This window comes from Gossypium hirsutum, chromosome A13 (genome assembly GCF_007990345.1).
Source record: "Gossypium hirsutum isolate 1008001.06 chromosome A13, Gossypium_hirsutum_v2.1, whole genome shotgun sequence".
NCBI lineage: Eukaryota > Viridiplantae > Streptophyta > Magnoliopsida > Malvales > Malvaceae > Gossypium > Gossypium hirsutum.
The window spans coordinates 108,919,474-108,944,286 of NC_053436.1; the positions used below are offsets into that span (position 1 = coordinate 108,919,474).

The 24,813-nt window shown below is 33.0% G+C and overlaps 2 protein-coding genes and 1 long non-coding RNA gene across 4 annotated transcripts; 1 reads left to right on the forward strand and 2 right to left on the reverse strand.

The window, feature by feature from the left end:
- Positions 1-893: 893 nt before the first annotated feature.
- LOC107938600 (histone-lysine N-methyltransferase ASHR3) lies at positions 894-9,802 on the reverse strand. The gene is made up of 11 exons (XM_016871821.2): positions 9,374-9,802; positions 7,756-7,902; positions 6,860-7,024; positions 5,968-5,994; positions 5,212-5,329; positions 4,184-4,277; positions 3,749-3,842; positions 3,514-3,592; positions 2,401-2,572; positions 1,987-2,067; positions 894-1,343 (listed from the first exon to the last, which is right to left on the reverse strand). Exons 1-11 carry the CDS (start codon positions 9,707-9,709, stop codon positions 1,187-1,189), a joined length of 1,470 nt encoding a protein of 489 aa, XP_016727310.1. The 5' UTR covers positions 9,710-9,802; the 3' UTR covers positions 894-1,186.
- Positions 9,803-11,299: 1,497 nt separating this feature from the next.
- Positions 11,300-15,539, reverse strand: LOC107938617 (uncharacterized). Of its 2 annotated transcripts, none has more exons than XR_001694944.2 (3): positions 13,935-15,539; positions 12,064-13,678; positions 11,300-11,475 (listed from the first exon to the last, which is right to left on the reverse strand). It is a non-coding gene; the product is annotated as an uncharacterized lncRNA (long non-coding RNA). The 2 variants fall into 2 exon arrangements; XR_001694945.2 differs by lacking the exon at positions 11,300-11,475 and having other exon boundaries at positions 11,482-12,376; positions 12,625-13,678.
- Positions 15,540-21,616: 6,077 nt separating this feature from the next.
- Positions 21,617-24,730, forward strand: LOC107938614 (inosine-5'-monophosphate dehydrogenase 2). Its single transcript, XM_016871845.2, has 5 exons — positions 21,617-22,201; positions 22,300-22,886; positions 23,645-23,824; positions 24,098-24,355; positions 24,459-24,730. Exons 1-5 carry the CDS (start codon positions 21,820-21,822, stop codon positions 24,528-24,530), a joined length of 1,479 nt encoding a protein of 492 aa, XP_016727334.1. The 5' UTR covers positions 21,617-21,819; the 3' UTR covers positions 24,531-24,730.
- Positions 24,731-24,813: the final 83 nt, after the last annotated feature.

The window sequence follows — 24,813 nt, forward strand, 5'->3', positions numbered from 1 at the left end:
TAATGACAAATTATATAATTTACCCAAATTTGTATAATATACTATTCAAGGTTTTTATTACATGAAATCAAAATTTACATCATATCTCATTTATAACGTGGCATGATTCATATCTTATTTATAATGTGTGATGCTTGTGTTTTATTTTTCTTTTTTATAAAAAGTGTCATAATTGTGTTTAAATTACCCACACCTATAATACATTCATCGTATATTGGTAAAAACGTTACGTGTATGGATTTCATTTTTCTCGGAAATTTTATTTTTGTATATAAAATTTTTATTTGTTCAAATTTTCATAAATTGTTAACATAATTATTAATAATATTATTTTATGTTTATATATTACATACACAAATAATTATATGAAAATAAATTTGTGTATTTATTTCTTTAAATGCATACATTTGAACCATTATTAAAATTTCATATGCATAATTATATTGAATTAGATCTGTTTATGGGTTTAGCTACCTGCCAAAACTCGATGGCTCGCTCAAAAAGCAAGAGGGTTTGAACAAAAATATCAAGTTTAAAAAATAGGCTTAAACAAAAATTAAACTTGTTTAAAATAGGAGTTGAATTCAATGTTCTCAACTCAACCCATTTTTAAATAATAATATTTTATATTATGTTATTTTTATATATTATGTAATTTATAACACAAAAATTAAATCTATTATATACTATTATAATATAGACATTAAAAAATATTAAGATGACTATAGAAATTTAATAAATAAACAACATAAAAAATATTAAAATCATGCATAAACTCAACTAAAACCCAACCCAACCCAACCCATGAACACCTCTGTATCAAATTAATTTTGAAAACATGAAATATGATAAAATTGGCAATAATTGGAAAAATAATAGGATAAAATGTTGAATGCTTGAAACAGTCAATTTTCATTTTTTTTATCTCGGCCAAACCGTGTACAACAACATCCACTGTAAATCACAAACCCCATCTCAACATGAATTACAACAAAGCCTTTTAGAAACTACAATCAGCTTGTGGAAACAAAAAGATACATTTTTTTTTTGAGAATGTTCAACCTTTGACTCACTGATCTCACTGATCTGAGTTTTTTCATTTACTTTTTTCTTCCCTCTGGCATGGTGGTAGATTTTAATATACAACAAAAGCAGCCAAATGTCTAAACAGGCAGCTGGTACAAAGCTATACAGTTATGATGGCTAAGCAGGCGGTTGAAGTTCTCCTGCGTTTGGACCCCCAGCATAGATCCAGTTTAACAATCTTTCGTTTGGTCCCAAGATAACCTTGACAATTGGATGCACCACAATGGCACCTCACTTCTGGTCCAAATTGCACAAATCTACAAATGCAAAACACAAACGAGGATCAAAATAATTTAGACTTAATCGCTGAAACAAGGGGTTAACAACAAACTACTCCACGCCTTCAGAAGCAAAGCTTAGTATGTAAATCGTTACGACTGAGGGATCCACCCCAGATTCCAGGATGCACTGGCAAGTCAGCTTCACAAACTATGCATGTAACATTTCTCATTATATATACACACACAGACATAAACATTTCACTTGTTTCTCTAGACATTAAAGCAATAGCAATTTGCATGAATCTATGACTGGAGTTTGGGTACAAATGATATAGCTTTTTGAAACATGGAACAGCAACCAAGAGCTCAAGTGCAGAGCATAAAGGGATTAAATGAAGCCTATATATTAAACTAACCAATTTTCTTGGAAACAATTCCACATAGAAAAAGGTAACAACAATCAGATATAGCCAAGATATTTTTAGCTATCAAAATTGTCTAACATTTACTTACAGAAAAAGAAAACAAAACATTAGAATAATAAGTCAGTTTTGAGGAATGTAACATAAATATCCACATTCAAGTCTATTCATGCATCATCATTGCTGTGAATATACTAATAAAAACACAAAAATAACAGCAATTTCAGGTGTGCAAGCAGTATTGCGACCATGAATACCTGTAGTCATATGTCAGTGGCTCACCAACTTTGATTGAACGAGCAGCAAACACCCCAACACGTGTCTCCCCTTCAACTTGCCTTACGGGATGGAAAATTTATATGGTTAAAACCAAATGTTACCAAAGATGGTTATACTACATTGGTTTTAGCACATAAAGAATATTGCCACATACACATGATCAGAGAGTATATCCAGAAGTAAATGGGGTTGAAATAACAGATCAACTAACCAATAGTGCAAAAAAATTATTTTTTACGATGCCATGCATTTGGAGTTTCATTGAAGATGAACATGCCATATTTCAATAAAAAGCTTAACTGATAATATGATGCTTTTCAATCTTAAGAAACCATAAGCATTATACAGAAATTTAACAGCGACAAATAAAAAAGCAATATATTAATACCAACCACTTCTCCAAAACACAATTGGGATCACAGCTGTGATTTAGGAAACGAGATGTATTGCCTTTGAAAGTTGCATCAATTGTGAAATCTTTTCGAATTTCGCACATGTAAAAATTCTTCACCCCTTTGTGTTTCATGTCCCAAAGCCTCTTTTCACATTGAGCATCATCAATAACTGCAAAGGAAGATAGTTATTTAATCAGTATTCAACTCTTATATAAATAAAATGAAAGATGAAACTTTGAGGAAGGCCATGCATAAATAAAAAGCATGCTAATATTCAATATACAGATGAAATTTCATAGTGCACTCAGGGAATTGGAGCAAGAATGTGTCTTGGTAGAACTTGAAACACTCGCAAGTAATAAAAAAAAACACGGTTATTATATCTAATTATCAAATTGATTGCACATATGCCTATACCTGCAACTGAATTGTTAGATTTGAGACCAGAGCATCAGTCCTAAAGATACATCTATCACATGTGTAACGATCTTTGTCATCAAAACATCAAGAGAGTTTAACAGGCTAGCATATGAGCATATCTATCCATGATTCACAAGTACAAGTGGAACTGTATCATGAAAAGATTGTTAACTAATTCCTAACTGTAATTCATTTACAGAAGACATAGAAAAAGAAATAAACCCCCTTCAGAGGGACTTTTAACACTTCATGTCCTGTCAACTGTTATTTGGTGTTTGTGAGGAATAAGAAACAAATCCTTGGGCATATGGAATGGTGAGCAATAACTATGTGGAGTAGAGATTGGAATGTTTACTAAAATTATGAATTTAAATCTCTAGGAGGACAGGGCATCTTCCAATTCAATGCATGATTCATATCTCTTGGATTGATACTTTTCGTATGCTTCCAGAATAAGGACAAGCTAGAGATATGCTGTACTTTATACAAAGACTAGACCTCTCTGGTGACAGATAAATCCATGCTTACTGTATTAGAGAACTTTTCAGGGATGTTTGATTGCAGGATTTTTATTTTTATTTTTCGTAACTATAAGTTGACAATAATATTTGCAACAAAAAGAACGGAGAGTAAAGAATAAAACTGCATTTAGATATACCGAAAAAAACTGAAGTCGAAAAGTGAAACTACCTTCCCCAATATACTCAATTACAAAATCTCCTTTTTTAATAGGTTCAGCTGCCTCTACTCCCCAACCACAAAGTTCAGTCTGAAAGGAAAATAAGCATTTATCTAGATGAGAATTCTGCAAGCAATTTATTTCTCAAGAATGGTCTAAAAACCAACACTAAATGTCATCTGTGCATACACAGACCATTTGAGATAAAGATAACAAATTCAATCTATGCAAACAAACAATCGTCACCTTGACAATTCTAATCTTTTTCTCCTTGCTAAATGGTCTGTTGGTGCAAGATTCAGGACAGCGGCAAGCCTTTGAGCAGCTTATGCATTGAACTCTGGCATATGGCACACGAGCATGTTAGAACTTATTATCAATAAATCATAATAAACGGCTGATAAGAAAATAAAAAAGAATTATTAGCAAAATTGCTTGCCATAATACTGCCAACTGGAGCCTTCAAATGATATCTAACAAGGTAAAATAAATCAAGTTTTGTTATTTAAAATTTCTATTGGAAAAAAAACAACTTATCAGGTATAAGGAACCTTGCATGTTAATATTTTAGAAAAAGGCAGCTCAGAAGGGGGAGGAAGAGCACTTCATTTAATACTCGTGTACCACCACTTACTATACCCGTCTAAATCAATATAAACTTGAATGACAAATAATAAATACCTGCATACACAATCCTCAGAGCATGTGGAACTGCAACTTGTACATCCAATATCATCAACAACATCATCACGCTTCTTCTTCACTAGGTAAACATCTAGCTCCAATTAAGGCAGGTCAAACAAAATGTAAACAAGAACAATTATAATGAAACAAAATTTTCATTTGCCAAATTGGAAATGTCATTCAAAACCTCAAAAGATAAGATACATTTTAACATCAGGCAGTGTCATGTATTGCTGAATTCCTATTCGACAAATTAAAAACTTTTTTTTTTCTTATTCAGTTTTAAGATGTCCCTAGTTATTTACATGCAAACATATTTGAAGGAAAATAGTATATATATGTACATAGATTTGCATGTCTAAGTTTGTTATATCTAAAAATTTAAGAAAATTATATAATATTGGAAAATTGAAGAACTTAAACTACAAAAGTAATATTTACATTTAAATAATTATGGCATCAGTTTAATAAAGATGATTGCACAAAGTATACTAGAATACCAAAAATATTACACTAGAAATCTTGACTATCTCTCCACTTGTTGGAATACTCAGCACAGCAGATATTATTATTTTTGTAATAAAATACTATTGTCAGAAAGGTTTCTTTCTCTAATTCTATTATTTTTGGGTGTAATGATAATCAAGCATACATCATCGTCAATGCATAAATAAACAAAGGAGTGGCACCTTTGAACAACTAAATATCGCAGACTTTGACAGATTTCTGGCAACTAAAGTTCATTACACAACTTGCAAAATCTTAAATCTTTGGTCATTTAATTCTTTCTATATTTGAGGTTTCAACTGAATGCGAATTATTCTCCAGAACAAGCAATATGAAGGTAAATTTATGCACACAAAATCAAATTCAAACATATTCATACTAATAAGTAATTTCTCAAAACATTTCCATCTATAAGCTAGTATTAGAATAAGAGAGCCAACTATACAAGCGTGCCATGCAATCATTTAACATATAGACCTGAAATTTCGTTTGATATAGTAATGATAAGCATAGGATACTGCGTTTGATGTGGACATAAGGAGGTGGCACCAATTTATTCTCTATTAAATCTCTCCATGTCAAGTCAAGCTTGAACTCCTCATCCATGTAAGGTAATGGCAACTGACAGAAAATTTCCTGAAATATAAGACAGGAAAAAGTTAGCTACTTAAATCAGGAGCCAAGAAGCATATTTGACAGTATCATTAAGTGATACCAAACAGTTTCCAATAAAAAGAGCAGATGAGTAAGCATGGTAGAGATCATAAACTTGATCTTGCTAATCTCAAAGTGCTTCTCATTGAAAAACTACTTTACTAGTCATTATCATTTATCAAACAACAAAAACAATAATAAAAAATGCCTGTAATATACTTACAAGAAAATGAACAGGTAAATATTTTTTTTCTATACTTTCTTTGGGATACCTTATTGACTTCAGGTTCTCAACAAGCCAAAAAGAATTTCCAAGGACCATCCAAAGTATAGAAGGGAAAAAAGGTACCAGGTAAATATAGCCCTCAAATTTTGTCTAATAATTGAAGTCTAGAAGGCAACATACACTCTCACTCCAATTTAAGACGGATAATAATAACTGACAAATGCCAGATTACTAAAACATTTTGGTTTGGTCACTTGAAAATTTTATATCATAATATTTTCTTGTTTTCCATAAGCACATACTAAAAATTTATACAACAATGAACATCCACAGTAGAAGTTTGTAATATATAAATTGAAATTTCACCGATAAACTGTGGTAAAAAAAACCTAACCTGTATTTCAGTTGCTGGATCTGCATGCTGCTCATTCAATAAATATATAAGTCCTGTCAGCCAGCCTAATCAATAGAAAATAAGAACGGAGAGATAAACCTCAAGATAAAACACAATCACACAGTTAAAACTAAATTAGCAAGTCAGGACAACTAAACTGCAGACAAATCCATGCATCCTTTTAATAGCTAACTCGGCCAGATTTGGAAGCTTTTATAGTGCATGAAACATATCAAATGTAACCATGCATACAAGCACACAAGCACAAAAAGCTCAAACTCCAACAAGGAACAAGGGATCTCCACATCTCAAATTTGAAAAAAGTAATAGGTGCAAGATCTTGCATGCACTGTAGCCTACTGAAGATGACTATGGTCAAGCAACAGGCTCCAAACCACACTTATAACTGGTGAGCTAAACATGAGCAAGCTAAAACTCAATCGTACAGGGCATGTTCTGAAGTACTTTCAAACACATAATTTTTAATCAATATGAAATTGAATCCCTCCCCTCAAATTCAATTTCCATACAACTTTGAGTTTCCAAGATTAATAAACCAAATATTTTTACGTTTGAAATATTCCACCCATACGAATGACTAAATTCCAACTCAATTAATAAAAGGTTCATTGGAAACAAAATTCCAAAGTGATATTCTGGCATTGAAATAGATTTAGGCAACAAGAAATATTAATCAAACATAACTTAGAGATCCCATATTACATATTACAAAAGTAGCACGTGTGAAAAAGAAATTCAACCACTAGCATGCTAATCCATCCACTAAAGGCCTTATCAAAGGTACTTGCAGGAAGCCTTCCAATAGGAGAAAAAAATCTAACGCTAAAAGTCAGAAAAAAGACATATCTGATTAAGGAAAGAAGAAATTGACCTTCTTATCTAGTCGCCAATTAGTTGGATGCCTCCAACAAATTGCTCTCCCTGGTTTGTCCTTCAAATGAATCACTGCATCCGGCCATGGGGAGCACTTATCATGAGATGCCATTGTACAACATACACATCGCCATTGTAATCTCTGTCTGCAAACGAAGCATACCTATTCATTGAAAATGTCAAGTATATAAGCAAACTGCAACCAATAATTATGAGCATGTTTCAGAAAAGATTATTGTGTATGACGGAATTGGGAGATTTAATCCTTTGAATTTATATTAAAATTTGTAGCATTAAGTAAAATACATATTTTTATTATTTTTTTGCTATATTAATACTTATTTGGTATTAAAGTTACTTATTAAACATTTTAGTTTTAAATTTTAATGCAACCAACTGGATCCACTGGTTAGGATGAACCTTTGAACTGGTAACCGGAGGCCTCACTAGTTTGACCTCCTGTCAATTTTTCTGAAAATTGATTTTAACATTGTAAAATCTTGAAATTTAGGGTTGTCTCAAAATAGAGGAAGTACTTATTCAAAAAGAACATGTCACCCTTCTGTAGTTACTATGTTTACAGTATAGCATTCCCAGCATCATGGGAACAACTGGGGGGAGGGGGGTGGAGACCAGGCAGGCTTTAATCAAACAACAATAAGAAGACAGGTGTAAAGAAGGTAAATGCACACAACCAAAAACTAAAACATCAAAAAAAAATCTACCAATATTCCTATCTAGGCAAAAGAAAATCATAATTTGCAAATACACGTATGTATGCATGCATATCTATGAATATCCGTCTGTCATCCCTTTTTTCCTTCTCTACTTTGCAAATGACTAACCAAGGAAAATCAAGAATGTTAACAATAAATTAGTAGATGCTGAAATTACATGCTGTGGACACTGGAATTTTTTTGGGTTGGACATCCTAAAACTTTCTTCGGCACATGTTTTGTGATAAACTCCTTGACAACCACGAACTGAGCATAGGACCTCTTCCCCAGGATAGATGAGCTTATGGCAATCAAGACATTCAACCTGAGGTGAATTTTCAAAATGAAGGAATAGACAGAAGTAAGCAAATAGTCAAATATCAACCTGCTTATTAAAAACAAAAATATAAGTTCCCATGAACACAAAACCACAAGACAAGACAATAAATAAATAATCTTGAATGGCAAAAGAAGATAACTACAACACCTACTTTGCACACCAAAGATCACATATTTAGTTCCTCCTAAACTGAATTTTACCATTGATTACAGATCTCCAAAACCTGTTTATACAAAAAAAAAAGCAGTACAAAGGCAGAAAAGTAATAGATTGTTCACTTTCACCAGTAAGAAGAAACCAACTAATATCAAAGAGTCTGTAATGAGGCTTTAATAGTACAGTCTCAACATATCAGGAAATTAGAAAAGAATTTATAATCTCTCAAGAAATATTTACACAATTTTAATTCTCTATCCAAAGGGAAAAAGTCCAGCAAAGTATAGGCGCTATCTGCACAAGTCATATTTTGGATGCTTTGTAGGCTGAACTTATGTTAGGAAAGTCCATTATTTCTCTTCTCTAATTAAGGCTTAAGTTTCTTGATTGCAATTTCATTTCAGTTGATTTCTTTCTTTTCTAGAATAGGTTTCCAACCTATGTTATAAGATTACACTCTTTTATGACAAAACATTACACTCTTTCAACTTTCTATGACAAACTCGCAATAACAGTGAATTGCCTCTAGATTTACCATTATCATCTATCAAGCATAATGAACTAGCACCTCCTCTCTATTCTGTATATATACAATGCATGGGTCTCATCAGCAAACAAAACTTGAATACAGATCTCCCTATCTCACATATTTGCTCTCAATGTCATTTTTCATATACCTTACTTCCTCTTTCAAGTATCCTACTCCAAACTATTTTCACCTCACAACACTCAATATCAAGGTCCACATCAATCCTAATTTTGCCACATCAACACCATTTTAAATCACTTGTTTGCCACATTCCATCACCAATTCACAATACACACAACGTATCAAAAGGAGTTCTTGACCATGCTACGGATGAACGTGGCAGAAAATTAGCATAACATGCAGTCAATATCATAGAAATTATTGGAAAAAGAAAAACATTAATTCTAGAGCGGCTACACTTGCTTGTGCGAACAAAACAATATCAAACCAAATAGGCCAGATATCCATTCTCAAAATAACCTAACATCCCTATCCACCATCTTGTCTAACTATTTTATCTCACACAAATTCTAAGGACTTAACATGACCCATGTAAATGAATTGCCAACAAAAGATAGATACAAGAAAAGCAGATTTTCTTCTAACATTAATTGTTTCATGTACAGTAACACATTTTCACGTTTTACAAACTTCAATATTTTTTACTTAGATTACTTTCTGCCATTTTCAGTACGCCGATTGATTATTTTTAAAAAAAAAACCTTATTTCGCCAAACAGCAAAAGAACCAACAAAGAAGAAAGACACATACCAATCTCTTAGCCCCAACGAGAAACGGAAGAAAATAGCAGGACTTGGGGAGACCAGATTCCATCTTCCTATGAACCCAATCCCTCAAATAATCCTGCAAAGCTTTACCATTAGACCCTTTCTTCACCTTCTTCAAAACCCTTATCCCATTCCCATTACAGTTCACGCGTTTTGGGACCAATCTCTGGTCCCACTTACAGTTTACGGGTAGGGTTTTGAGCGTGGGAGAGTCAAAAGCATCAATAGAATCGGCAGAGTCAACAGAAAGAAGCTTCAAATTAGGGCAAGGAGAGAGAGAGAGAGATGAAGAGTGAGAAAGATTTCCAAGGCCAGGCATTTTTCAGCTTTTTTTTTTTTGAAAAAAGCAATTGGAAGAAAATGAAAACCCTAGATTTTTATGAGGGGGAGAGAAAGGGAGGGGGAAAATTAATTTTTTGGGCGGGAAAAAGTAATTTAGAAATGGGTGGGAAATAATGAAATTGGGAAAAAAGTCTGGATTCACGAGACTGCCCTCTCTTTTTGGGTAAATTACACTTAAAAGGTCACTAAACAATAAATAAATTTAGTTTTAGTCACTTAGCTTCATAAAGTTATAAAATGATCATTGAACTATTCTAAAGTTTTCATTTAAGCCACATTTAAGTCACTAGGTTGTTACGGTTTTTTTAAGTTCAACTAGTAAACTACAAGTGATGAAGATTAGAGAATAAAGCTATTTGAATTTGGGTTCGTCTATTTGTGACGTTCAAAGTTGTTTTGTGAAAAAAAAGTTGAACTATAGAAAAGAAGAAGAGTGAAAGCTTTCGATTGATGCAAGCGGTACCAGGGGGAATTTAGGGGGCTAGCAGGGGCCCCGGCCCTCCTAAAATGTAAAATTGCTACTTAGGCTATTGAGATTTTTTTTTTAAATTTAAATTAATAAAGGTAAAATTGTACTTTGGCCCCCTAAAATTATAAAAATTCAATTTAATCCTTTAAAAATTATAAAGATATAGGCTATAAAAATTAAAATTCCATCTGACCCCCCTACAAAATTGTTCTGGCTTCGCCCCTGAGTGGTATGAAATAAGGCTATACATCACTACATGAACGGTTTCAACAGCCAATTGACTTAAATGAAAACTTCAAATAATTCAATGACCATTTTATAATTTTTTTTAAATTGAAAGACTAAAACTTAAACTTACTAATAATTTAATGACTTTAGATTATTTTTTTAATTTCAAAAAACTTACTTTGGAAATTAACGTTTATACTCATTTGTTCGAATATAAGTTTATATTTGTAATACGATTTCTGTTTTTTTTAGTAATTTATATATTTTTGGTACAATCTTAAATATGTAAATTTTAACATAATTTTTATGTTTATGTTATATTTAATCTTTAAACATTGAGTGAGAAAAATACAAATGATATAAAAAAACATTTGGGCTATGATTTTTAAAAAATAATAATAATTATTATTATTATTATTATTGCTTAAGTAATGAAAGATGTCATAAATTTTGTTAATAAGTAACCTATATAACCCTTTAAATGTATAACTTCTATATTAAAATTTTGATCATTTTGATAAATTTCCATAATAGTATATATAATATTATTTTTATTATATTCTTGAAAAATGGGTAAACTCAAACAGCATTCAAACTTTCAATATTAAAGCAAAAACCTTATAATTTTTAAGCAAATCTCAATTTTTCTTTTCGAGTTCATTTTTTATACTAAATATTTTTGTACAATGCAATAATTCAATTGATAATTTGAATTATACTTCCTATGCTTTGGTTTGAGCCAACTTGATAGTTTTTTAACTACTTTTTCGTGCTTACAAATATTCTATTGTAATTACCCTTTTGTCTTTCAAAAAATACTCAATCGAATTATTGAATTTGAATATGGTAGATATAGAAAAACAATACTGATAGAGTTTTACTCCTCGTTTATGGATTCAGCTCAGTTTGTTTTTAAATTAAATTAAAGTCTAATACAATTATCGAATATAATAGTGTCAAAAAATAAAGATTAAACTTAAAATTGCACATGCACGCACACACTTCCTATTTATTGTGACCGTGAAACAGGAAACCTGAAACTGTACCTGCGGAACAAGTGAGCACAGTTACAAGATGCATTGCGCATCAAATGGAAGAATTCAAGTTCAAACCTTGAATACAACATTATTAAAAAGGTCAGCCATGGACACTAAAAGAATCGTCTTCGTGGGCCATAAAATAGGCATCCAGGGCAAACTATGAAACTACACTAATATGATACTCCCTCCAATTCCAGCATAAAAAAAAAAAAAACAGTGGTTACCAATGGAAATCCACAGAAAAAATCCTCTACTCACATGGCTTAGTTCCCAAAAAACAATAAGAACCATAAGCTTAGTTTCTGCAACACTTGCAATAGATTCAAAAACGCAGCCATGTGCCTCACATATGTGACATTCTAAAACAAGAGTTACATGTATAATTGAATGCATATATGATTTTGGTGTAAACATGGAACTATGGAAGAGAAACCACCCTGACAGGATGCTATACAAATTACAGACCAAACAGTCGCACGTAGTTTTAAAATTGCAGGAGCAAATGAAGAACAAAGTTACAAAACTTAGCTATTGTTGATTTTTAGGACAAAATAGCACAAACAATCCAGATCTAAGTTAATAGCAAATGGATACCTTCTTCGTTATTTGATAGTCAAAGTCCATCAACTAAATGCAGCCACGTCAGCTTCGATTTTGCTGTCTTGAATCAGATCCTTCTGCAAAACTCCATTAATGTTATTTCCTCATCCACTGACTCATTCTTGGGATAATGTGAACAAATTGCTCGTCAGGACCATAAGTTCAGGTCAATAAAATATGTCATCTTCAATGGCTGCTATATGCCTAGTCAAGCAGAAGTAATAATCTTACTAATGGTTTTAAGTTTGTTCCATTCAATAAGATTGAGATTCTTCAATGCCTGAATAAGATTGAGATTCTTCAATGCCTGCTAGAACAAAAGGATGGAAAACTTCTTAATCATCCGAATCAAAGCCTATATTCTAATAGAAATTGCGACACTCCCAAGAACATTCAGTCACACAACATCAATGAAGTTATCAGGCTTAAGAATGCAGATGCTGAATAGTTAGAGAAGATGAAGGAGGTTTACTAAAGGCAGACTAAGCTAGCCTATAATACCGAAGTAATCACATGCTTTGAATCAAGATGAAATTAACAGCTATGCGAACTTACCTGTTCCAAAATAACTTGTATCAAGGCCTTTATTTTCCAGACCTCAAGAATCAATTCATTGGATGGTTCAGAAACAGGGATTACCTCATTCTTTTGCTTCACCATTTTGCACAAACTAGAGCAGTTTCCACTCACTGTGAAGTAAATATACCATATTCTATGACTAACTATAATTATATACATACCTTCTGCATTCCCATTTCCTCTTGAATCCTATATTATCGAGCACTGAGATCATGAAACTCAATAAATCGCGATGCATGTCTTACTCCTTCTTCCACAACTTTAAAATTCTCCTTGCACTGTGGTTCCCGCATTTTGATTCAAAGCCATCCATCCTTCCTTTCAGCATTTCCTCACACGGGCACGGCACATTGTCCAAATAGTCAACCATACTACTTCGGACATATCAGAAATACCCTCATTTGTACTCTTTTGCTCTTCAGTGAAAACAGATTGTATTCTTTCAAATTTATATTTTTTGTTATGAATAGCTTAAGAAATAAGAAATCCATCTTAAAAACATCTTCAATCCATAACTAGTTTCCTTGTTGAACAACAAGCTGACCAGAAACATAAATTATTTTCAAATAATTCAAAACAAAAATAACAGTCCCCCATGCTCATCATCTCCAATAGTTCCAATATTTTACTTTAAAAAAGGGAATAACAAACAATCAAATGTCACTGAAATAACTATATTTTACAATTTCCACGTACAACTTCAGTTCAATGCTCTCAATATGAAATCTGAGATTCACAGACTGTACACATCAAATCCCTCACTATAAATAAGTGAAAACAAATGCTAAAGTTCGGCACACAAAAGTCAATAATTAGGCATTGAGATACCTCTATCAAATCCATGGAAGAACAGACCTATTTGCTGCAGCAGGTGCAACAATCATGTCGAAAGTTGACACGCCAGCTTCTTTCATGAGTTTTACCAACTTTCGGATGATGAAGAAGTCGATACCTCCTCATATGCATCTAAATCAATTCCAAACATTTGGTTCAGCAATGCCTCAGGTACCCGCCACCTTTGTGCCTTATCCTGATCCCAAATATATTTTGGATTCATAAATAGAAGAGTCCACTTGTGCCTTAATCTAAGGAATAGAATATATATACACACACATACATATATATATATCAATTGCACTACTTATTACTGATGAATCAATCAAGAAAAGGTTGAAACAAGATGCTTAAATTGGTGTAACAGTACATTCTCCTCTTTTTTTTTGAGGTATGATTAGAGCATATGCCAATTATCTGTTTGAATGCAGGTTCATGAAAGAAAGCAGTACCTGAACTCCGATTGTGCAGAGGTGAACAGACTCTTCAAGTTGATTTTTGCTCAAGCTAGCTATAACATGAAATTGGCCACCATTGGAGTAAAATTCGCTGGCATCAACAAGAAAATAGCTAAGACCCTGTTGAAGTCTAAACTATCTACATAAAGGTATCAATCATGACCCCTATTGTATCATTGATTATTCAGACACCTTTCCTAATGCTGTTCATCATCACTCAACTAAGGATGTGTTTGGCATTGTGTTTGGAGTGCTAAAAGCACTTATGCACAGCAGAAGCATTCAAAAACAAGGTGCTTTTCCAATCAAAAACACTTCGTGAAAGTGCTTTTTCACCCAAACTGAGAAGCCGGGTATAGTGTGCTTTTAGCTTGTTGAGCATGTCGAGTGAAAATAGCAATACACCATTATTAATTCCTTTCTCTACCCAATATCATGCCTAAAAAAGACATTTTAACTTTTCACCGCAATTATTAACAGCAATGCCAAACCCTTGAAATTAAGGAACCAAACTTTTTCACCATAGTTTTCGAAAGCACTTTTTTGTTAAACCAAGCTTTTCGAAAACATTCTCAAACAGCAACACAGCAATGCCAAACTGGCCCTAATAGAACAAAACAATATCTCCTAAAGTATTAAACCAATCATTTCAAATATCCTGAAACTTGCTTGCAATGCTGAATTGGCACAAGCAGTGAAGTGACACAAAAATGGAACGAGTCTAATTTGTGTCGCATATTCAACGGCTCAAAATTTGGGTTGACTTAGGTACTCAGCCATAACTAGCAAGAGAAGGGAAGCTAAATTTATCATCTCCCATAAAGTAAAATATGATCAATCAAAGCACCACATTCGCGATTTCCAGAACATAAGGACCAAATTCGATGAAAATTTACAATTAATCAAAAACTTAATCACCCTTGCGGAAATCATATCGATAATAAAAAATCACACGACAAGTGAAACGAATAAAAACGGCATCACGCAAAAGAATTTCCAAAATCAATGACGTATATAGTAATCTAAACCGAATGGGGATTGCATTCTTTGGAGTAGAATTGATTCTTCTCAATCAAAGTCTTAAGCATCTCATATGTGAAGTTCGGATCATTTGGGTCACTGGAATTGGAATCATCGGCTGATTCCAAAGTACGAGGTCGCGTGCAACAAAAGCCACCGTAAAAACCACCACCGGAACCCACCCTTTTACTCGAAGAAAAAGAAGATGACGAAGACAAAGACGGCTTTGCTAAGGGTTTTGCTTGTTTCTTCTTCTTCTTCTTCCTAAACTTCACAAATGGAAACATGAGAACCTGCTTTAACTTTACCCCCATGAAATCGCTTTTATACGTACGTCCATCAATTCTCCGAGAGTGGGACACCGATCATAGCGCTGTCGTCATTAACTCCGGCACTTTCGGTCCTCTCAGCCTTAGGATAGAATATATATATATAAAGGGGATTGAATTGAACTCGGGTGAGAAAGTTGAGATCGCGTAAAAAAAATTGGACTTTTGAAACCCAAAATGGAATAGATTTCTTCACCACCAGACTCTATTTTGTCAATGGAATTTGCTTGCGTAACGGTACGTAGTTCCCAAAGTGAGTCACAGACAAATTAATGCCCCAGAAGTTATGGAGTAAGTTAGAACAAACTCCCTATCTAATTTTCACAAATTCCAAATTTAATTATTTTAAATTTTAAATTTTAAAATATAAGTTTAATTATTAATATTGTTAACATTTTTTATTAAATTTATCAAATAATATTTTAAAATAAAAAAATACTAATTCGATAGTAATGTAATTAAAAAAATCTGATATTTTAATTAATTTAAATTTAATAAAATAATTTTAACAATGTTAACCATTAGACCTGAATTTACGGAGTAAGTTAGAACAAACTCCCTATCTAATTTTCACAAATTCTAAATTTAGTTATTTTAATTTTTAAAATTTAAAATTTAAGTTTAATTATTAACGATGTTAACATTTTTTATTAAATTTATTAGCTTGACATTTTGAAATAAAAAAATACTAATTTGATAGCCACGTAATTAAAAAAATTGATGTTTTCATCAACTTGAATTTAACAAAATAATTTTAACAATATTAATTCGGCTTGAATTTCAAAACCTTAAGAGTAGAGGGACTAAATTCCTATAGATAAAATTATAGATACTAAATTCTTAATTTGTGAATAGTACATAGACTAATGGCATATTTAATCAGCTCCTAATTTATTTATCTATGCTATATATAGCATGCATTCAACTTAATTGAATAATGACTAATATATTATTAATTAATAAATTAAGTTATATTATTTTAAGAATATTTTTATATATAAAAAAAAAAGAAAAAATTGCATGTGTAAACATATTTAAACTTAGGACATAATAATTTTCGCAAATTTTATTTAATCATCTTAATTGAAGTCTCGTTTGTTTGAGATTATAAATTATGATAATATCGGCCTTCCTTAACCTATAAATAGGAATATAATGTACTTCAGCGCATTCAAACTCTTACTCTCTTATATTGACAATAATACTCATACCAATACAGTTATGACTCAATCGGCAATTTTAGAGCAATTAAATATAATATATATCTTTTTAAAAATATATATTTTCATGAAAATATATTAATTAAATAAATTTTGATTGTTATAAATATTAACTTGAAATTTATTTCCACTAACATATAGTTTTATTTGGGATATAAAGTGTAGATTTTTATTTTTATTTTTTTGAAAATAGCAAATAGCTAATACTTTATTGCTGTGGGAAAAATTCAAACGGTTACAGGCCTAGTAACCAGAAACTAACAGCTGTAAACAAAATATAGGGTACCTAAACGGTACATTTAAAAGCTAAACAAAAGAAAGAAAAACCATTAAATCAACAGTACGAAATGAGCCGACAGAAAATAAAAAGCGCAGGCCTGAGTCCCTTTCTCACTTTTGCTTGAAAAATCCCTCTTTTTCAGCCAAATGAGAGACCATTCTTCTTCTAATATCAATCTATGAAATCTCCGTCTCTGTTAACAACTCGAGCTCTTCGGGCCAATCCCTTGCCAACCCGTCCGGACTCTGATTCACCATTCAACGACCGTTAGCATCTCGACTTCTCTCGCAATCTACCAGTTCAACCACCTCGATCGGTGCCTCCTCTATCCAGTATTGGGGGCTTTCGTATTGTCTTCCTGCTCGCGCCATTCCACGAACCGCGTTGTTAGCCTCCCTGGGTATATATTTGAAGCTCAGACTTTTGAATCTACGGGTTCTCCCTTTTATTTCTCTAATTAAACTACTTATGTTCGACAGGTCATCATCAGGGGATTTAAGTTTGCGTATGACAGTCAACGCGTCTCCTTCCACCACAACGTCTTGGAAGCCCATTTCCTCTGCCATAGTGACTGCTTGTAGACACGCTCTTGCCTCCGCCATAACTGGCTCTGGAACATTCTTCCATGGAAAGTGTAGATTTTTAAAATTATATAAATAATCGGCTAACACAAGGGATATGAAATGTGAATAATTTATTTAATTGATTTTAAAATTTAAATTTTCAATAATAAAATAATAAATTTAGAATTTTCAATAATGAGATAAATAAATATAATTAAATTGTATGCATTATTTTAGTTTATACCGTTTCTTTTTTACCTTGACCAATATTTAAAAAAGATTTTTTTGTGACCAAAATAAAAGAGACCTAAAAGTTGAGTGACCAAAATAAAATTATAAACATGATATGATGGAAGGAGACACACCCATGTCTTAGGCTGTGTAGACATTCAAAATGGGAGTACATGGTCGTGTTTCAGCCCATGTCTAACCCTGTGTAACTCTCTGACTTGGGTGACATTATAACACCCTAACCTGTATCCGTCACCGGAATAAGGTTACGAGGCATTACTGTATAATTCACCTCATTCACATGCATTTATGCATTCCTACTCAAAATCCATTCAAAATATTCACAATGTCCCTTGTAAGGCTCTACGAGACCTTAAAACATGCTTAGAGGTGGTTCAGGACTAAACTGATAACATTTGCAAACTTTGAGAAACTTAGAAAATTTTTAAACTTTTAAGAGTCACATGCCTGTGTGAACAGGCCGTGTGCCTCACACGGCTACCAGACACGCCCGTGTCATAGGCCGTGTGAAAATAGGGCATACATACTGACTTACACCACACGGCCGAAGACACGTCCGTGTGCCATGGTCATTGGAAAATTAAATTAGAGAGGTTACTGACTTGGTCACACGGCCGGCCACACGCCCATGTGCCAGCCCGTGTGCCATACACCACCAATAGACACGCCCGTGTGTCTAGGTCGTGCTAAACCTGTAGGGTATACTAACTTAATTCAAAAGGATACCCTAAGGAACACACGGTCGTGCAGCAGGACCGTGTGTCGTACACGGCTGAGACACACGCTCGTGTCTCTGCCCATGTGGATAAAAATAGGCCATTTGTAAAACCAAATTGCCACCATTTTCTCATGTACACAAAGTAACCAAATTGGTACCGTTTTAACACATATATAGGCAGTTAAAACATGCCAATTCATACACATATTATGCCATCTATCCACAACCATTTAAACTACTCAATTCTATATTCAAAACATACCAAGTCATTATGCTAAAATCACCAAACTCAAATAACTTCTAAATGTATTTCTTTATCATTTTATCATTTATTCTATGTTTTCAAACATACCATTTCATCATCTCAAAACCAAACCACAACATGCCATCTTTCCAACCTTAATACATCAACTACTAATTAACCAAATGAACAACCATTTGGCTATATCAACAACTATGGCAAACATACCAAAACAAGCCAATATATAAGGCATTATATACATCACATATATCATTTATCAAACATATAATTTAAGCCAACTTAAATGGCCATACACACCAACATTTACAAGCCAAATTTCATGGCTAAAATCATAACTCAAAACAAACCAAGATGACACTAGTCTATACATGCCATATACCATATATACAAAGCTTCAAAAGTACCAACAAAATGATCGATAGTGTAATGACGTTTCCTGACGATCCCCAAGTCCAAGCTAGTTTCGATAATCTATAAAACATAGTCAAATAACACACAGTAAGCTTCATAGCTTAGTAAGCTCGTAAGTGATTAACTCAATTCATCAAATAAATGTAATTCAACCATTTTTACATTACCAAATCAAAATCACATTAACTACAAACCTTTCTCATGTCTCAAAACATGATCCAATATAATCTCATTAAACTTTCTCAATGTAATATTCGAAAAGGTTCGGTCCCATACGTACTTGTACCACCTCGTACTAATCTATTTCTCAAATACATCATTCATTACACGTTGAACTATTGGGAATAGTAGTCGGATACTCAATATCTCAATCGATAAGTACATATACCATGGCCCGTAGCCAAACCAAGGTATCACTCACACCTGAAGTGCCGATCTCATGGCCCGAAGCCAACACCATAGCCAAATGACATGTTATTAGCATCTTAACTATTCCTAAGGTTTAACTGAGCTTTTACACCTCTCGTTTCTATCATCAAATGCATTCATAGAGTCGTTTTCACTATTCAATACTATCCGTAATCTCGTAATCACAGTTTATGAAAATTTAACATGCATATATAATGAATTTACCATATACGAACTTACCTCGTACTCGGAAAGGATGAATCAGATCGATTACTCGATAACCTTCGATTTTCCCCAATCTAAGTCTGAATTCTTTCTTTATTGATCTATATATATTCAAAATTAACCCATTTAATCACCAACTCAATCAATTTCATTCACAAACACATAATTAAGCCAATTTGCACATTGGCCTTAAACTTTCACATTTCTTACAATTTAGTCCTTATATTACAAATACACAAAATTACATAATATCTAAATATTTCATGCTTGGCCGAATTACTCTTAAGCCCCTAGCAGCCCATATTTGTCAATATTTCACATATTTAGCCCTTCAAATTGTAAATTTCACAATTTAATCCTTTTTTGACATTTTTGTCAAAAATCGCTTAACAAAACAATAAAATCTATCAACAATTACTCAGTTTCCATCATCAAACATTCAAGAGCTCAAGCATTCATCAATGACACTTCACAAAATTATCATCAAATTTGAAAATTAAAAAACGGGCTAGCTAGTACTCAAAGCAACGATCACAAAAACATAAAAATCATCAAAAACCAATCAAAATCATACCTTAATCAAGGATTAAAGGTGCTGAATACCTAAAGCTTCAATAGCTTCTTTCTTTTCTTTATTTTCAGTCAAAGAAGATGAACAAATGAACATCATTTATTTTGTTTTAATTTTTATTAACTTAATTACCAAATTACAAAATTAACCTTAATAAAATAAATGCATGATTCACATATTATAGGGTCATTTATGACCAACACCACTATCATTGCTCCAATAACATAATAAGGACCTCACATTTAATAAGCCATAGCAATTAAACACTTTTAACATATAGAATGCAACTTTTGCATTTTACGCGATTAAGTCTTTTTTTCTCAAATTGAGTTATTAAACGATAAAATTAGCTCACAAATTTTTCACACATTTATATTCACATGTTGTAAACACAAAAAATAATATTAATATAATTTTATGACCTCGGTTTTGTAGTTTCGAAACCACTGTTTTAATTTAACTAAAACCAAACTGTCATAGAAACAACGATAGTAATTGGCAAGCCCTAAAAAGCTATACACCTCCTTAACAGAAATCAATGTTGGCTATTGTGGAGTAGCATGCACTTTGGTAGGATCAACTGCTACGCTTTGGCGTGATACAATGTGTCCCAAATAGCTGGCGAATTCTTGGCTGAAAACACAATTAGGCCTAGTTTAGAAATGTTTTTCAAAAGTGCTTTTGGGAAAACCAACACTTTTTGGGATAAGTTAAAATTTCTAGTTTTTGAAAAAAGTGTTTTTGGGCCAATTATTGGCTTGGGAGAAGCATTTTTTTTAAAGTAGCTTGGTTAAGAATACTTTTGTTCTAATAGTGTTTTTTTTCTCCCAAAGTGCTTCTTAGAGGTATAATACTAAACTAACCCTTAGATTGCTTCGTTATAGATTGGTGAGTCTAAAGTAGCTATAAGACTTGTCAAGTATGGTCCAAATGAAAATCCCAAGTATCACCATAGATAATATCATCAATGAATGCCAACACCAAGTGACGAAAAAAAAGGCTAAAAAAATCATCCATAAGACTCTGAAATGTTGAAGGAGCATTGACCAAACCGAATGGCATATCAAGAATTCGTAATGACCATAATGTGTTCGAAAAGTGATATTTGGCCATACCATACGCTAAAGTGTATTTTCGAGTAAAATGAATATTCATCAAATTACGTTTTGTCGCTTTTATTAAAAGAAACTTTAAATAAAAAAGTAAAAATAAAAAAGTAAACTGGTTATTTATACTAAAATTTTCATCTATTTATTTATTTAAACATTCATGCACTAAACTTTAACTGTAAAGATGAATAAAAATTTTAACAAAAAAATTATTTTACTCTTTAATTTAATATTTCTATTAGATAATCACAATAAAAATGAATGGAATAAATTTTAACATAAAAAATAATAAATTTTTAAAAAATATCATTTTACTCTTTAATTTATTTTTTTAATCGAGAAAGGAAAGTATAATCTGCCTTCTTTATACTTTACGGAATCTTTTGCTACAATTCAAAATCCTTTGGGCATTACTTAAACCCCTCCTCCATTAAACCATTCGAACGTAAGCCCTCATTCATCCATTCCGACATAAACCCTAATCCCCAAAACCAAAAAGCAAGCAATCAACATGGAGGACGGCTTCCCAGCCTCAAAAACATTCAACCAAGGTTACTCATTGACATACGATGACGTTATCCTCCTCCCTCATTACATTGACTTCCCCACCGATGCGGTCTCTTTATCCACCAGTCTCTCTCGCAATGTCCCACTCTCTATCCCTTGTGTTGCTTCCCCTATGGACACTGTCTCCGAAGCTCACATGGCTGCTTCAATGGCTGCCCTCGGTGGTATCGCTATTGTTCATTACAACTGTACTTCTTCTCAACAAGCTTCCATTATCCGTTCCGCTAAGGCACTTCGTGTTCCTATTACTCCCTCTGTTTCATTTGCTTCTCCTGTAGATGGTTTACCTGCTTATCATGGAAGATATGTTTTTATTACTGAATCAGGTAAATTGGAAACTAATTAGCATCCTAGTTGGGTTAAATTCTCTACTTTTTTTTTTCTGTTTTGGGGTTTTTAATGTTTGTGTAATTTTTACAAACAGGTGGTCTGCCATCCAAGTTATTGGGTTATCTTTCGTCGTCTGATTTTGAGAATTTGAAAGATAAACCAGTAAAAATATTTGATTACAAGAGGGATTGTAAGAGTGTGGAGTATGTTAATTGGGATTGTGATTTGGGAAAGATTGAGACTCTTTTAGATGAAAAAGATAGTGATTTCGTTGTGTTGGAAAGGGATGGTGAGGCGGTCAATGTGGTGATCAAAGAAGATGTAGAAAGGCTAAAGGGGTACCCGAAATTAGGGGCGGGAACAGTAGGAGCTGATGGGGAATGGATGGTGGGTGCGGCTATAGGGACAAGAGAGTCGGATAAGGAGAGGTTGGAGCACTTAGTGAAGGCAGGGGCTAATGTGGTGGTCTTGGATAGCTCTCAGGGTAATTCTATATATCAGATTGAGATGATTAAGTTCATTAAAAAGACATATCCTCAATTGGATGTGATTGGTGGGAATGTGGTGACTATGGCACAAGCACAGAATTTGATTCAAGCTGGTGTAGATGGATTAAGAGTTGGGATGGGGTCTGGGTCCATTTGCACCACACAAGAGGTTTGTGCTGTTGGACGAGGACAGGTAAAAAAAACAGAAACTTTTATTTCATGTGTTCTCTTCAATAGTTCATGATGATGGTTTGATAACTTTGTGCATGTTCTTTCGTATGAATGTTCTTCACTTTTCAGATTTATGTTCGGATAGTTTCAAGTCTTCAAAGCATTTGTTTTTTTGCCTATCAATATTATCTTTGGTAGTTTATAGAGAAAAATAAATTGGAATGATATGCAAGATGGTCTTTTGTAGGAAAAATGAGTTCCATGGATTTAAATAGTATCTACAAGGTGATGTTACAGTTGCAATTTTCAGGTTTTATTACGATCTGACGGGATAGTGATTGATATGTCTACAATGGCGATAAATGTGCTTCAACCAAAAAAAATACGTCTGCAAATGTTATTTAAATCTCTAAATGGAGTGATCATTAGTGGAGATTTATGATTCTTATCCAGTGGAAAACACGCATTTAAATAAAAGATAGTAGACTTATTTATATTATATCGTATTTTATGTGTGATATATGCTGAGATTACCTATCATTATCTCATTGGATGGACTGTTTATATATGTATAAATAAACATACTACTATTTTTGTTTCACAATTAAGAGTTTTATTAGGTGTTTGTAGTGCATATAACTACGTCTATCATGAATCATCTATGCAGAAACTAATACCAGCTGACATTGTTAAAGAATTAATTGAAAATATCATTTTACTGGACTATATCTTTCATTATAAGTTGCCAAATTTATTTTCTTTGTTTTTGCTACCTCTCAGGCAACAGCCGTTTACAAGGTGTCATCTATTGCGGCACAGCATGGTGTGCCTGTTATTGCTGATGGTGGCATTTCAAACTCTGGACATATTGTCAAGGCTTTGGTTTTGGGGGCATCTACTGTGATGATGGGAAGCTTTTTAGCTGGAAGCACCGAGGCTCCTGGAGCTTATGAGTATAAGGTATGATACTGCGTTTGTTTTCTGTAGCTTTAGGCATTATAGTATAAATTATGGTGCACTGCTCACCAGACAGGAGTTAGTGAGAGTCTGATTCTTTCATATGTAAGTCTTATCCAATGACAACTTTTCTGCTTTACTTTTGGTTCTTCACTCACTCTTTTCTACTAACACAAACACAAACACAAAGAAACATATATATGTATATATATATGCATTTCACATTTAATTTAAATCAATCCTTTTCTGCAAACCCTCATGTTTTCTTTTTATTAGAATGGTCAACGTGTCAAAAAATATCGTGGCATGGGCTCCCTAGAAGCAATGACTAAGGGAAGTGATCAAAGATATTTGGGTGATACCGCGAAGTTGAAGATCGCACAAGGGGTTGTTGGAGCGGTCACGGATAAAGGCTCTGTACTAAAATTTATACCTTACACAATGCAAGCAGTCAAGCAAGGATTCCAAGATCTCGGTGCTTCCTCTCTACCGTCTGCACATGAACTCTTGAGATCAGGCACACTGAGGTTTGAGGTATGATTAATCTCCTTTATAAGATCCCATTTTTTTTTTCTGGTTTGTGATTTGATTATTGGTGCTTATGGTACACTATCATGTTGTCCTGAAACTGGAACAGGTTCGAACCGGTGCAGCACAAGCCGAAGGTGGAGTGCATGGTTTGGTTTCTTATGAAAAGAAATCGTTTTGAGATTTTCCCTCAATTGTGCCATCTTGTTGATGGCATTCTGGTTTTCCATCTGACATTTATAGAAACTTGGTTGATCTGTTACCCTTTTGGGGCTAAGGTTGTTTACATGTACACTTTTATTAGTAATGCTTTGAGTTAATTTTTATGAAATTCTTAAGCTACTATTAATAATACGACTTAATATGTTTTTTATGGGATAATATAATTTTTGGCCTTGAATTTGGCAACTAGGTTAGTTTTGTTACCTGAATTTTTTTTTTTGGGTTAACTTTGGTACTTGAAC